A 14,581-nucleotide genomic window follows, 5' to 3' on the forward strand; every position below is an offset into this window, starting at 1 on the left:
GATCCACTAGCCTTTCATTCTGCATACTGATAGACTGTACTTGTTTAAATAAACTTTTTTGCTTTGTAGTACTGGGGGTTGAACCCAGGGCTTTCACACAGTCACATTTCCACTTCTTTTATTGTTAATTTTGAGTTTGTGTCTCACTAAGTCACTAAGTTTCCCAAGCTGGTTTTGAAATTGCAATCTTCCTGCTTCAGCCTCCCAGGCTGAGGGGGTTATAGGGATATGTCCTTGTGTCCAGTTTACAATTTTTGAGCTCATCCTGCAAGCTTCGCCTTTCGAGCTAAGTGGAGCCTGCAAAGTGGAGGTCTCAGCCATCTGCTCCCTGCAGCCTTGCAGCCCGTAGGAGCAGGGTCCGTGCTTTGGAGCGAAATCTCCATCTCCCTTTAACTTTGTGGCCTGGAAAAAGTGCTTTAACTGAGCTAAGTCTCAGAGACACTGTTTTAAAAGACTGAAATAATAATAGCATTGCTCAGGATGTTATGGGATTAAGTGACATCCCACAGGCATATCTCAGGTCCCATTCAAGTCTCCCTTTCCTGTGACTATTATGAGATACTTCTTTGCAGCACAATGAAGAAGACAAAACCCTCAGGTTGGTCTGTTTTCTGTCACTGAAGGGAGTGGCTCTGTCACAGGCTTGTGTAGGTGCTTGCTTTAGTAATACAGTGGTACCTCCGTTGTAAAACTCAATTTGCTCTAAATCCATGTTTGAACACCAAAAAATTCAAGAACTGAACATATTTTTCCCTTAAAAAATAATAGAAAACCAAATCATTGGTTCTCAGGCCCCAAAATTATACTTGTGAATTCATTTTTCTAGGACTTTAACAAATTTCACAATGATATTTTCTTTAACTCCATCATGGTTCTCACAGTTTTGCTCTCAGCTTTACTGCTGGTATCGATAACTTTCTTTGGAGTCGTGCTTACAATATTTTATGCAAATAAAGCTCAAAAAAAATCACAAGGATGCGTGTTTTAACGCACTAACACACTCACTATGTGTTGCCAGGGTGAGAGCAGCTCTTAGACTGAAGCGTCACCCCTTGGTGTCCGCAGTGAGGTGTGACACGTGACCGACTCACTCTTGGCCTGTACAAGTTTTTTCAAGTCAGATTTTCAGTTTGACTATCTAGCAAAGTTACGAACACCGAGCAGATTTTTGGTTTTGAACTTTGCTGTTTGAGCAGTGGAAAGGTTGAGCTTGGAGCCCTCCGACAACTGAGGTAGCAGTGCAATAGAAACTGAAGCTAAAGCGACAAGTACGAATCACGGGCCTAGGCTTTCCCTGGAAAACAAGAGCGAAGGCAGGCAAAGGACTGCAGCTTGTGCAGTAGCTGGAGGGGCGCACTGCGATGAGGAGCATCAGGCTGGTGCACCCACAGAAGACCCGGAAGCAGTTCTGTGGGGTGCTGTCGTGTGCTGGGGTCCAGGCAGTCACTGTCTTAGTCCCAGTTTTGTGGCTCTGGAGGAATCCCCGTGGCTTGAGGGGCAGTGCCATTCCCACGCAGCAGCCCTGTCTGCTATGGTTTCAGTCCTGCGGTGCTCTGCTTTTCTGGGACCTGGGTGACACCAGTTTGGGACAGTCAGTGACTGGAGACTTCTCAGTAGCGTCTCAGGGAGGGGGTCTGGAACTAGAAGCAGCTGGTAGTCAGGTGTCCCTTCGTTACTTTTGTGTTCTCTGTCTTGAAGGGGGATGAGTTAAGCTAGGTAAACTTTGGACTAATAAACTTTGTTCTGTCAACTTTCAGCTAGACACTCCTTGAATGACTAACGTGGCTACATCTAAAGTTTTCAGGAAAAGGATGTAAAACGAGAGCTAAGCTTCGTTCTCCTTTTAGTTGCTTATTAGGCATTCGTAGGCTGAAGTGAAAAGTCACAGATTTAAGCAAAAAACACCTTTAAGTCTCTGACTGCTCAGAAGAAAATACAACTCATGCTTTTTATGAGCAACAGGTTAAGGACCCAGAAGTTGTTTGCCCTTTGTCCCTGTGGTGGTTTCTGAGCTAGTCAGAACAGCGGGCTGAATCTTGCCTGTCTTGCTGTTCTGTGACCAGTTGCCAAGAGGAGAAATTCCAGAATCTGGGGGAGGGGGTCACCCATGTTCTCTGCATCTGGGGAAACCATTGCTTCTTTTTCCCACCTTTTGAAAAGGTTTATTTAACATACACAATAGAACATCTGGTAGGCAGAAGAGAAAGGGGTAAAAGGTCTAAAATAATATACAAGCTATAGAATTGGCCTTTGAAGTGTTACTAATTGAATGGATTTCCCAAATGTAGCTTTCCTGTTCTCAATCCCTCACGCATTGAGCTGGATTTTGTCTGTGGGCTCTGCTGAGAACTCCGTGGGGTTCCAGGCTTGCTAGGATTCGAGCTTCTTCTTGGCTTTCAGAGCTGGCCTGGGCGGATGGTGGTTCGAGGTGAGCATGTCTTCATCTGAAGCACTTGCAGCTTTCCCAGTCAGCAGTGGGCCCGAGGAGGCTGCTGCCAGCAGGGGCAGTGCCAATAAAAAGAGAAGGCTTCAGAAAATACCCCAGGAAGATTAGAATGGACATTCCCTGTGGGCAGGAGGGGGTGTGCCCCAAGGTGACATTCCCATCCCATGCCCTAGATCCCAGTCAATAAAAATAAATCCACAAAAATAAAAAAAAAGAGAGAACGATCGAATCAAGCCAACTTTATAGCCAGAACCAAGAGATTCTGAGCCTGGAGTCCTGCCTACCTGAGAAATTCAGGTGCAAAGTAACGAAATTTTTCCCCATGAAGGGCTAGACACAGTATAGATGCTAGTTTAAAACCACTATCAGCACGTTTGATCAGTTTTACAGTACACTGGAGCAGTGATGTAGCTTGTCTATGCGGCTGGTAAGTAGAAGGACCCAGATTTTAGACGAGGTCTTCCAGACTCTAAGCCCGCTTCTCTCGTCCACTTGAAAGCCATAACCCAGAGAGGAGAAACCACCTCTAAGGCCTTAAACAAGATAGAGACAGGTGAAGAACAGAAGGCAGAGCGAAGAGCTTGGAGCTGAACGGAGGCAGGAATCGGAGCAGGAGAAGAGACGGCAGAGGATCTAGAGGGCTGGGCTGTTGTACGCATCCTCACAGTGCTCTGGACTTTGCCTCCTCTGTAGCCGGAGTAAAGGCTGGAAGGGCCAGGCAGCTAGACTGGCGACACTGGAGCTCCCTGAGTCCCTGGCGCCTGGTGCGCCTCCACCTGACCGAAGCCGGGGAAGGGGAGGCTTCAGGCAGCCCAGAGAGGCAGCACCTCGAAGAGGAAGGTGTGCGCGGAGCAGTAGAGCGGCATTGCAGTTTTCAAGGTGCTGGGTGCTCGGGCTTTGGAGCCAGACCGTGCCACCAGGTGGCCGTACGGTACTTAGTTCTCTCAGCACTATTTAGTCATCTGTAAGATAGAAATAGTAACTTAAATGCCATTCTGAGACTGAGATGATTCGCATAGTTTTTGACATAGTCCCTAGAACATAGCAAGTGTTCAGTAAATCTTAGCTTTTATTGTTAGTCTCAGGCTTGTAGTCTTAAAGCCTGGACAAGAAAAGCACAGTTCTCCTGGTAGGCCACAGAATATGTTAGCTGACCTCCCGTGGCCTCCAGATGTGTGGCTTGTGAGGCTGTGGACTTTGTCCCTCCCTTTTGTCACCACTGGCTTTCATTGGATTGTTTATATTTCTGTGCCAATAGAGAATGAGCTGTAGATGCCTTATCACGCTGAGCGATCTAGTGGTGCCTCTAGCCAGGCACGAGAACAAGTGACACGAAACGTACCCATGCCGCAGTTTAGACTTGGGTTGTCTTGGTTAAAATCCCAACCCTGTCCCACTCTTTAGCAAGAAAAAGCATGCTGCAGAACCTCAGTGTTACTTGTCTATAAAATGGGAATAATAAGACTTCATGGATAGCTTGTAAAGAGAACATGTTCAGACCTCCAGGCAGCAGTTACAGGAGTTCCCTTCTGAGGCCGAAGCACCCATCATAGAGGAGAGTCCTTCACCTCTGGACCTCAGGCTTCCAGACCCTCTTCTACCCTGCAGCGGTGGCTGAGTGGCCCTGCTTCAGCAGGAAAAGCCATAAGTTCTGCATGCGGCCGCCCTCCATGTTCAAAGCTCCCCTCACCCTCATCCCCAAAACGTCAGCTCCAAGCCGTGCCCAAGAGCTCCCAGGGTTTATTGGACATGTTGCCGCCTCATTTCTGAAGGAAAGCTGGTATCAGTATGGGGCCCCTGGGAAGGAGGTTCCCGTCTCTGCGGATGGCAGGCCTGTTCCATCCCTCTCATCCTACCTAGTGTCCCAGGTGATCCTCTTTTACAGAATGCCTCACAGCTGTCACTAGTCGCTACGGAGGCAGGGACAGCAAGACTGCCGGGTGCCTGGGGACCGGGGACACGCCTGGAGCACAGTTCTGCAGTTCTGTCCTAAAGCCGGTCGTCATGTCTGTCTTTTCTTGATGACGGAGATTTCCTTATAACAGCAGCTAGGTGCTCCTGCCCTTACCTTGCAGAGAGAAGGAGGACTCTCCCACTGAGTGTCTTCTAGACACTGGAGGAGGGTCTTACTCACGGTAACAGCCTCCCAAGCATGCAAGGCAGGCCTCATGCAGTCTGACCTTTACAGAGGAGCAATGGAGCTTGGGTAATTGGCCCACATCATACAGGAATTCAGACAAAGTCTGTAGCTCAGAAACCCATCACAGTGTGCTACCTCTTCAGGACAGTGCAAATAACAGGAGCTAAGCAGCATTGTAGAGAGGAAAGGGAAATGGGCTTGCGATTCCACTATTTGCTCCTTTGACTGACCTGGGAGTAGTGGGGAACCTGAGTGGCTCTAACCACTTGCCCTTTCTGGGGTATGAAAAAAATTAAAACACAAAGAGACCCAACTCTGACCTCCCTCAAAGAGATGGAGTGGGAGTGAGTCTGATGCCGGGCACCTACAGAGTTTGCCGAATTTGCCTGCCTCAGAAAAAAATGTTCCTTGGGAAGAATTTTGAATCAGAATTTGTGAATGTGTAGCTTAAGGGCCAAGTCTGAACTAGACAGATTTTTGTTCTAACCTGCAGTAATTTTTTTTAACTTCAAACTAGTTGTTAACATTTCTTAAGCGCAGCAGGTTCACACAAAACCCCAGAATTCTGAATTATCTTGAGAAAGCAGAAGCTCTCCCAAGCCCGGGCTTCTGTCCCTGTTTGGCCGCTGCCGTCCGGAGGAGAAGCTGCCCCCGGAGAGGGAGCAGTGAGGAAGGGCTTTGCAGTTTGCCGCAGCCCCCCACCCCTTAATCCTGACAGGGAGAGCCGCGCTATCTGCGGCATCTCCCCCTCTCTGCCAGGGTTCGTACTGTAGGCGTCAGAGGAAAAGCAGCTTTCCTGCCATGGTCCCATGCCTTTCTCCTCTGCTTCCCCAGGTGTCCCCTTCCCAAAGAACTTCCTCCAGATCTGCAAGAAGATCCTGTGCCGCCTCTTCCGGGTCTTCGTGCACGTGTACATCCACCACTTCGACCGGGTGATTGTGATGGGCGCGGAGGCCCACGTCAACACCTGCTACAAGCACTTCTACTACTTCGTCACGGAGATGAACCTCATAGACCGAAAGGAGCTGGAGCCCTTGGTAAGTGTGGCCTGCACTAAAAGCACCTGAGTCGTGCCCAGGGGCTCGGCCGTTTGTCACAGTACACTGCCAGGCGCAGGGAAAGTGCCCACTGATAGACCTTAGCCGAAAGGGTGCAGAACTGGACGCGGTTCAGCAGTCAACCAAGGGCCAAGAAATGCCAAGGTGTCCACTGCTACCAATAAACTATTGCCAGACGATTGCCTTCTGAGAGGCGGCATAATATAATGGGAATATAGTGGTTTGGGCTGGAAGAAGGAGCTTTGATTCTCAGCTCATTCACTTATTTATCTATTCTCTTATAAGGGCATCTTTGATCTGTCATGTTATCTAATATTATTAATTAAGGATGATCAGAAACATTCTCTCAGTAGTAAAGGAATATTTAGCACCTACGACAGCTACCAGGCCTACGAACTCAAGTAAAACTGCCTTTGAGACAGGGAGTGAAGTCAGCCCTGAATAAGAATACAGTATCACAGGGACTTTGCCTTTAACACTGAATCTCCTGGTAGGGAGTTATAGGGGGTGTATCAGAATCTAGAACATCCAGGATAAATCTCTAGTATTATTGTATGAGTGAATGGGATCATTTGTATTTTCTGCATAAGGTATTTTGTTGCTGTGTAACTCAGTTTTGTTTTAGAAGTCAGGCCCCTAAAAACCCCGTCACCCTTCTAACAGGTGATTCTTTAATGGCCCGGATTTCATCACAGCTCTTTCTAGTTGGCTCTAGCCAGTGCCTTCATGTCCTGTAGGATAGAATAAAATTAGGCCTTCGCTTGCTAAAATGGCTGAATAGAGCACCTAGATTTCATCCAGGTCCATTGGAATAAAGGCCAGAAGGCTGGGGCCCGGCTGTCTGCTTTTGTTTCTCTTTCTCTTACTGTTTTAAATTATTCCTTTTACTGTTATGTAGGTACATTGAGGCCAACAAGTCAGGTGGCTACCATTGAAAAGATAGCTTGTTATACTCACGCATCCCGAGAAAGGGTCCTGCCACACCAACAACAACCGTATGGGGAAGCCCTGGGTCAGGGAGGAGATGGAGCAGAAAAAATATGGGCAGGAGCTTATTGAGTTTCCCGGGAAGACACAGGCAAAGGAGGGTGAACAGGCTTAGGGTTGACTAATTTGAATAATGTCAGCAGGCTCGGGGGCACAGGGTTGCCTCTAGCAGTCTGGTACCTGTGTTAGTATGAGAGCTTAATGGAGGAGGTGTTTGGGGCCTGGGCCTAGATTGGCTGCTTTGTATTGGTTGGTTGTGAACAGCTTGTGGATGGGCTCGTTAGCATCTCTGGGTGTTGAATAGCTCTAGGCGGGGCAGTCCTGAGTCAGCAGGACCCCAAATGTGAAAGAGTCAAAATTCAAAGCGTGAAAGACATGTTTATATCAATATAGGATCTCTATCTGGCAAAGAAGATGTTGGTAAATTTTATGTCACCTCAGAATTTCTCAGCTCGCAATCACTGATCGTTCTATGGGAGTATATGGTAAAAAACACATTGCTTTGCATCACGCAGTTCTAGAACAGAGCACGACATTTTTGTGTGTGATTGAGATGTTTCTTACAGCACTGGCTAAAGGAGAGCTTACTAGAAAACTCTCGGGCCAGGGATTCGTTGTAGTTGGACGACTTGTGTGGAAAGAATCAGAAATGTATGATGGTCTTCTAGTTCATCCTTCGTAGAAGCTGTTGGGTAAACAGCCACTGCAAGGAGAAAGGTTGTGCAAACAACTGAAAGGACTGAACGACTAGCAATGGTTGACAAAGCTAGTTTCAGAAAGTGTCAAGGGCAAAAAAGAGGAAAAGGAAAGGAAAAAGTGGGAAGGAACCATATAAATGAAGAGGCCAGGAGACACTTGCAGTCTCTTAGAACAGCTGCATCTGAGGGTCTGTGTTCCCTTCCCTCAGGTCCGTGCAGGTGGAAAAAAAAATACCTTCCTCAAAAGTCAACTATCAGGCAGAGGCTCTCCCACGCACGCCTACTTTCAGTTTTGCTGAGCTAGACAAACCGCAACATTAGGTGGATAGAGGGGAAAGTCAATTTCTCCTTTATGCACAGAAGCATAAAGGCCATTGTAAGATAAAACTGAGTGTAAATCAACAAGCAGAGAAAGCCTTTCTTTGCTATCAAAAACCTCTCAGTTATTTTCTATAACTGAAGAAGGGCCCCAGGGATTCTAGCACCTGGCAGTGCCAGGAGCTGACTTGGAGTCTCAGGGTCGCAGTCAGTCCTTGAACAAGCCAGTGTTCTAGATAAGTGCATGTGTGTGTGTGTGCCTGGGAGAAAAACTCTGATGAGATTAATCATGAATTATTAACAGTGGAAGTGAACAAGAAAGGTATGTTTTTCCTCAGAAGCTTATATTTCTTTAAATATTGCTTAAAACAGTCCTCTTCCTACACTTACATTTTGCTATAGTTACAGAAAAGATTAATTTTAGTATGTTTTTTAAATACTGAGTTATCTGAAGTTGTATATTTGCTTCCCACAAACCCAAACCTACAAAACGTAAGAATAGATACTGAGCCTATTTATAAGGATATAATATCAGGCTCTGCATACTGAGCATATCCATGTCCTCTAAGAGTGTTATATTTGTGGATTGTTAGTGCTGTAATTTCAGGAGTTGATTGTGCTAGAATACCTGACTGCTAAGCCTCCTGTTGCAATGTACTGTAATACTGTGATCAGATAAATCATATCAATGCGTTTGTAGTTGATCTGCATATACTGAGTACTCTGTAGGTACAAAACAAGTTGCTCAGATATTTTACATGCATAAGAAAATACGCTTTTGAGAGACTGACAGTGCAATCTAGATTATATAAAATAATGCAAGTCACTCATCATCAGTCCTCAAAGGATAATGAAGTCAGGCGTTTGCCTTCACGTTCTGGTTGTGCATTCTTTGGAGTCCAGTGCAGCTAGCCAGAAGGGCGGCATTTGCCCAGACGGTTCGCTCATTGGCCTGTTGGCATTCCCAGAGATCCCATGCTGCTGATGGGAGCTTTCTAGAGTCACGTTTTGGGATTCCACAGCGTAGAAGGCAGTTTCCTTCACACTTCGCATTGCGTTTCTGCCATGTACAGCCACACTTCTCTGGTCCCAGAGCCCTCCCAGCTGCTGCTGTTGAACAAGTACCTGGCACACCACAGAAGGACATGATTCAGTATCATGCAGTGCATGAGACAAGACTCACACTCTTGGGCTCCAGCCTGGGACACTTCGTCTACTAACTTGCAACCTGAAGCAAGTTATTTGGCTTTTCAAAGCCAAGTTTTCTTCACCATAGCATAAGCACACTAGAATTGTAGAAGTTAAATGGGTGAATCACATGGTGAGTGCTTAAGAAATGTAGGCTGTTAAATGAGACAATACATGTAAAGTAATTAGCACACAGTAAGTGGGGTTTCCTCAACTCTCCCTTCCCTAGCGCTCTCTGCCTTTCCCTAGATGGTCTCCAGTAAGTGTAGTGAAATGCATTTGTATCCATCTCTACCATCAGTTAGTTGAGGGCTGAGGGCAGACAGGATATAGGCCTGTATTTTCCGTGGTACCTAGTACATTGCAAATGTTTAATGTGCTTTTGAATGGGGGTGAGCATTTTAAGGATGATATGTCCTCGCGGAAAGGGAGTACACAGCAGCCATTCCTTCTTAATGCCACCCTTATCTCAAAACATGCTTCCAGAGACCGCCACGTGGATGTCTGCTACCTGAAAATGTTTCTTCCTATCTGATTTGCAAGAAAGAATGCAAGCAAAGGGGCTGGGGATTTAGCTCAGCGGCAAAAGCGCCTGCCTGGCAAGCGCAAGGTCGTGAGTTCGGTTCCCGGTACCGGAGAAAAACCAAAAAAAAAAAAAAAAAAAAAAAAGAATGCAAGCAAAATGAAGTGCAGAACAGTGAAGGGATACATTGTAAGCCTTGGACCGTATAGGGAAAGATAGGACCGCAGTCCCCAGGCACTCTCTGCGCCAGATCCCAGAGATCTCACCCGGCAAATGTCCAATGCTCTCACACTGCCTCAGGGTAACTGGCACTCCCGGTTTTAGCACTGAGAGTCCCACGTCCTGGGAAAACCCTCGGACCCCAAGAACTGGGATGGCTGTCACCCCAACAGGCTCCTGATTGGGAATATAGTTAGGAATCCAGAGGCTGGAAAGAAGTGAAGCCAGCACGTCTCTTCACCCCTAGGACTTGCCTTATTCCCGCACTGGGACTGCTCTTCAGCCTCTGCAGCCGCAGCCTGGGAACGGGAAGCACAGGCCATCTCACTGGCGCTTCCTTAGGCGGGGGAGGCGGGCACACTGACAGACGCAGACGTGCCAGACCCTCGAGTTCTCACGTACCGCCGAAGATGACCTGAGCTCCCGCAAGTTCACAGTTGGAGGAAACAAGCCCAAATGATGCTGGTAATTGGAAAATGGGCCAGGCCTGGTCGAATCAGCAGGCTGCTGCTGGCCTTGTCGGCCTGAGAGTCAGCTGACAAAACTGAGCTAATCGGAATCATCATTAGCAAGCACAAATGGCCAGCAGCATTTTCTCGGTCTTTCGCTAGAAACAACAGCCAACTCCGAGAGCGATGTAGTAGCTGTCAATGATGAGCTGAGTGGCACTGGAGGAGGAGAGAGACTGGCAAGGTGAGAAGAACAGACAGGAGGGTGCCACTTCACATTAATGTACACGCTGACTCCCGTGTGACCTTGGCCCAGGGCTTTCCCATTCTCGCTGCAGGGCTCCACTTCCTGTTTCTAACAATGAAGGTGATTATGCTGTTGCTCTGGGGACTGTTTTATTGCCTGATAGGAGGGTGCTTGGGCCATAGGCGCTTGAGTGAGGTCTGTTTCTCAGTAGGGGCCCGTACACTACCCACATCAGAATCAGGTGGCATTTTAAAATGTGCATACCTAAGCTTCCTGTGGGCACATGAATCAGAATTGCTGACATCGGTACCAAGCACCTTCGGTCAGCATCTCAAACTGTATTGTTTACAGGAACCACCTAGGAATCTGGCGCGATGAGCGTTCTGATTCCATGCCTGGCGGGATGGCGCTCAGGTACGCGTGCTGCTTTCAGATGTGGCTACTGTTGATACCAAACCACTCGCACGTGGGAAACACTGCACATGACAATTATTCTCAAATTTGAGAATGAACATTTTTATCCATCATCTTTTCTTCTCTAGGACTGGAAGAGAGCTCAGAGGAATGGGGGAGTAAAAGGAGAGAAATCCAAGGATCAGTGTTTACCAAGAATCCTCCCCAAAAGCCCATTGTAGGTTATGCTCAATGAAAAAAGACATTCTTCTTTCATGAAATGAGTTACTAAACACTGAATGTTCACCACCACTGAAGACCCACGGTATGACCAGTCATAGGTTAGAGACCTTACAAAGATGTCTAGTGAAGAAATTAGTTCTGTTTTATGCTCCCTCTCACCCCCATTTAACTGCATTTGGCTACTGAACCGTTTTTTCTTTTGTTACCACTCATGAACTTAGAGAAATGGTGATCCCTGGGACACACTGTGGGCAGCATTACTCATCCTGGTGAGATGTCTCAAAATTTTGAGTTTTTCCTCTTGCTCCTCCCGGGCCCCAACCACACACTCACCACTGCAGCATGGTGTGAGGAAGTGGGAAAACCAGGAGGGAAATGAAACTCCACACGGGGAGGCTTCACGGCAAATAGGAAGCCCAGTCCTGTGCGCTCAGGCTTCCCGCATCTTTGCTGAGTTCCTAGCATGTTCAAGGCACCCAAGAGTTTTCCAGAAGTTACTTGAGTTACAGAGTAACTCAATTTCTTGAGTTACAGAGATTTATTAAGAACTTTATGTGTATTATTTCATCGCCTTGTACTTTCTATCCTTGCTTCAGACGGGGGTCCTGGGCATGTGAACCCATTGCTTTCCATCCCTCGTTATAACGCTTGTCACGCTGAAGGGCATGCCCCACCCCCACGTGTAGGTGGCTAATGACCGGAGTTCCTAAGAGACCTTGGCACCAAAGCTATCACTTTAATATGGGAACTTTTAACAACAGTTTGGAGACTAAACATGTGAGGACCAAAGATGTAGAAAACCTGCTTTCACACCGGCCGGGCCACGACCCATCTGGGCCCTAGCACGCGCTGACTTTGTGTTCCGGTTAGAGGTGACATCTGGGCCTGCCCTTCCTTTGGAGAAGCTTGGATGAGTGCAGTAGCCAACATCGGCCCACGGAGGCAGGATCGGGTCAGGGCCCTGAGGAGAAGCAGAGCTTCTCACAGGAGCCAAGCTGCTCCCCAAAATAGCTGGCAGTGAAGAGCCATTATGGGCCTTTGAAAGGCTCTTTTCTTTTGAAACCTCATCTGTACAAAGGCTCCAGGCTGCTGCCTGTCAGGCGGCTTTCTTGAGTTACAGCCAAATGGCTCGTACTTGAGCTCAGCTGTTGTAAAAGAGTTTCCGCTTGGAAGTCTGGCAGTTGGGGCTTTGTGATGATGTTTCTGTGACTTCCACATTATGATTTTCCTAATGTCTCGGGGCCTTGCTTTCCTCATCTGTGAAAGCAATCATACCTAGAGTCTTCTCCGTTTGACTTACTGAGGCTCTGACCTTTGATGTGGTGTGTCACCGGTTTGTCAACCTTCGTCCAAGATGATCTTCTGTCTTTGCTTAAAGGGGTCGTCATGGATTAAAGCCCACTATGGCAGCAGAAAAGGGGTACTTTGCACACAAAATAGCTGGTGTTTATGTTCATGGGTGTCTTGGTTACTTTTCTTTTGTTGCTGAGACAAAATACCTGATGTCCAAAATCAAAGAAGGAAAGGTTTACTTAGCTCTTAGTTTGTGGAGTTTCAGTCCGTACTTAGCTGGCTCCAAGGCAGAGTGGCAAATGGCAGAGAGCAACAGCTCATGGAGGCAGAAGACAGCAAAAGCAGCAAGAGCAAAAGGGAGGAGCCACAAGCAAGTCTCCTTCCCTCCCTTATATTGTATGCAGGCTTCCCACCCCAGGGCAGGTGCAGCACTCACCCATAATCCCAGATTGGACCATGAGTCAGTCATAAACTCTAAAAGCCACCCCATGACTGCATGAGGCTTTGGGGGGACATCCAGACACAAACCATGACAATGGGACTTTGTCAGTTCAGACGATCATGATGACGATGACCATGATGATGACATGTGTGTGTACATGCCATGTATGCACACGTGTCCAGGAAGGCATCAGCTGTGATTATTCAGGGCAACACAAATGCTTGGAGATGAGAGGTGAAGCCTGCCAGAGATCATTTTAGGAGTTTTGGCAGATCTGTTCTAAAGCATTAGTTTGAAAAATAGCAAAAAACCATGCATTTATTTTCAATGGAGGGCATTATGCAAAATCAGCCACATCCCTGCCAGTACTATTTAATCACCCCTGTTGATGTCCAGGGAGCTTTTGCTTCTGGTTTGTATGTTTATGTGGGTTTTTTTTTTGGGGGGGGGTTGGTATTTGCATCATTCTGTTTTGTTTTAATTGGGTTAGGGGAGGCATGGTCTGATTTATTTCAGGGACAAAAATACAATCAATTAATGATGGCCATAGTAAAATTGTTAACATATAATATTAAGTAATAAAAACAAGATTCAAAACTATATTGAAGAATCCCTAATCATGTGCTCATAAAAGAAAAGGAAATGCAGTAAAAAGTGCTGACAGTTGCTCTCTCTTAACAGATTTATGGATAATGCTTCTTTTCTATACATATCTTCTTTGACTTTCTATCTAGGTTTTCTATCACTAATATGAATCACTTATGGAATAAGAAAAATTGAACATCATGATTATAAAGGCCTTGCTAACAAAGACTAAAGCTTCACAGAACAAAGCCTGTGTGTACAGGACCAATAATAGGTTTGCCCTATCTCTGGCCATTGCAATTAAGTAAAATTAAATTAAAACGAAAGACTTAATTCCTCTACTTAACTGGATCAGAAAAGATTTTTGGTTTTAGTTTTCATCTTCAAGTTTTGAAAAGAGCAAAAGGCATTTATTGAAAAGAGATTAATCCATACCACAGAATAGCCTCTACATGGTTTCATAAATTTAAGCATAGATGTATGTATAATAACAATAAATACTTTTTAGCTGAACTTATAGTTAATTACATTTCCTTTTAATCCTTCCTTATTAAGATATTGGCAAAACTCAAGCCCAGAGTGACTAAGGGAGAGGTCTCTCCCCTGGTCTTCATCGGGTTCCTGTTCTATCATTTTTCTTCACCTGTCCATTTCTCTGCACTTCTCTGCCTGCCTCATCTTGCTTCATACCACTTGCATTTCTGGTGATCCTTCCTTTGTATGGGGGTTGATATTCTAATCACACTGGATTCACAGTGTGTAGTCATTTGGTATACATTTTAAAGTATAAGTCTTAAGAAATTGTGCATATATTTCCATAATTTTAAACTATCTTATATTTACTTATATTTTATATTTATTTATAAAATATATAAATACTTTATACTTTATATTTCATATTTATATATTTTATATATTTTAAAATTAATATATAACCCAAGCACCATGACATTCACCCTTAGAGAGTGATTTGGCTAAAAATGGAGAAAGCTTTACTGTCATCACCCTCCCTTGTACTATTCATGCTATCTGTTATGGCTTGGGTCTAGATGTCTCCCCAAAGCCTCGTGTGGTCATAGCTCGGGCATTTTCAGAGGTGTTGAATGTAGAGTGTGGGATGCTGGATTAAAGCTGTGTGATTACACTGTTTGGCACCGGCCTAACCCTGGTAGCCTGGATACAACATAAGGGACAGAAAGAGGCTGGCCTTCCTCCTTGCTTGCTTGCTTTTGCTGTCTTCTGCCCACCACGAACTGTTCTCCTCTGCACTGCCCCTCTGCCAGCCACCCTGCCTTGCAGACAGCCCCTTATGGACTGAAACCCCTACAAACTGAGCTAAATAAACATCTCCC

General features: G+C 46.1%; 1 protein-coding gene across 1 annotated transcript in view; it reads left to right on the forward strand.

Annotated features, from left to right (window-relative positions):
* Positions 1-14,581, forward strand: part of Mob3b (MOB kinase activator 3B) — a 154,571-nt gene that overhangs the window by 117,080 nt on the left and 22,910 nt on the right. Inside the window, exon 3 of the mRNA XM_013523024.1 lies at positions 5,421-5,623. Within this exon, the coding sequence (XP_013378478.1) occupies positions 5,421-5,623 (203 nt within the window). The remainder of the gene's footprint in view (positions 1-5,420; positions 5,624-14,581) is intronic.

This window comes from Chinchilla lanigera, unplaced genomic scaffold, assembly GCF_000276665.1.
Source record: "Chinchilla lanigera isolate Chin_1 unplaced genomic scaffold, ChiLan1.0 scaffold00071, whole genome shotgun sequence".
NCBI lineage: Eukaryota > Metazoa > Chordata > Mammalia > Rodentia > Chinchillidae > Chinchilla > Chinchilla lanigera.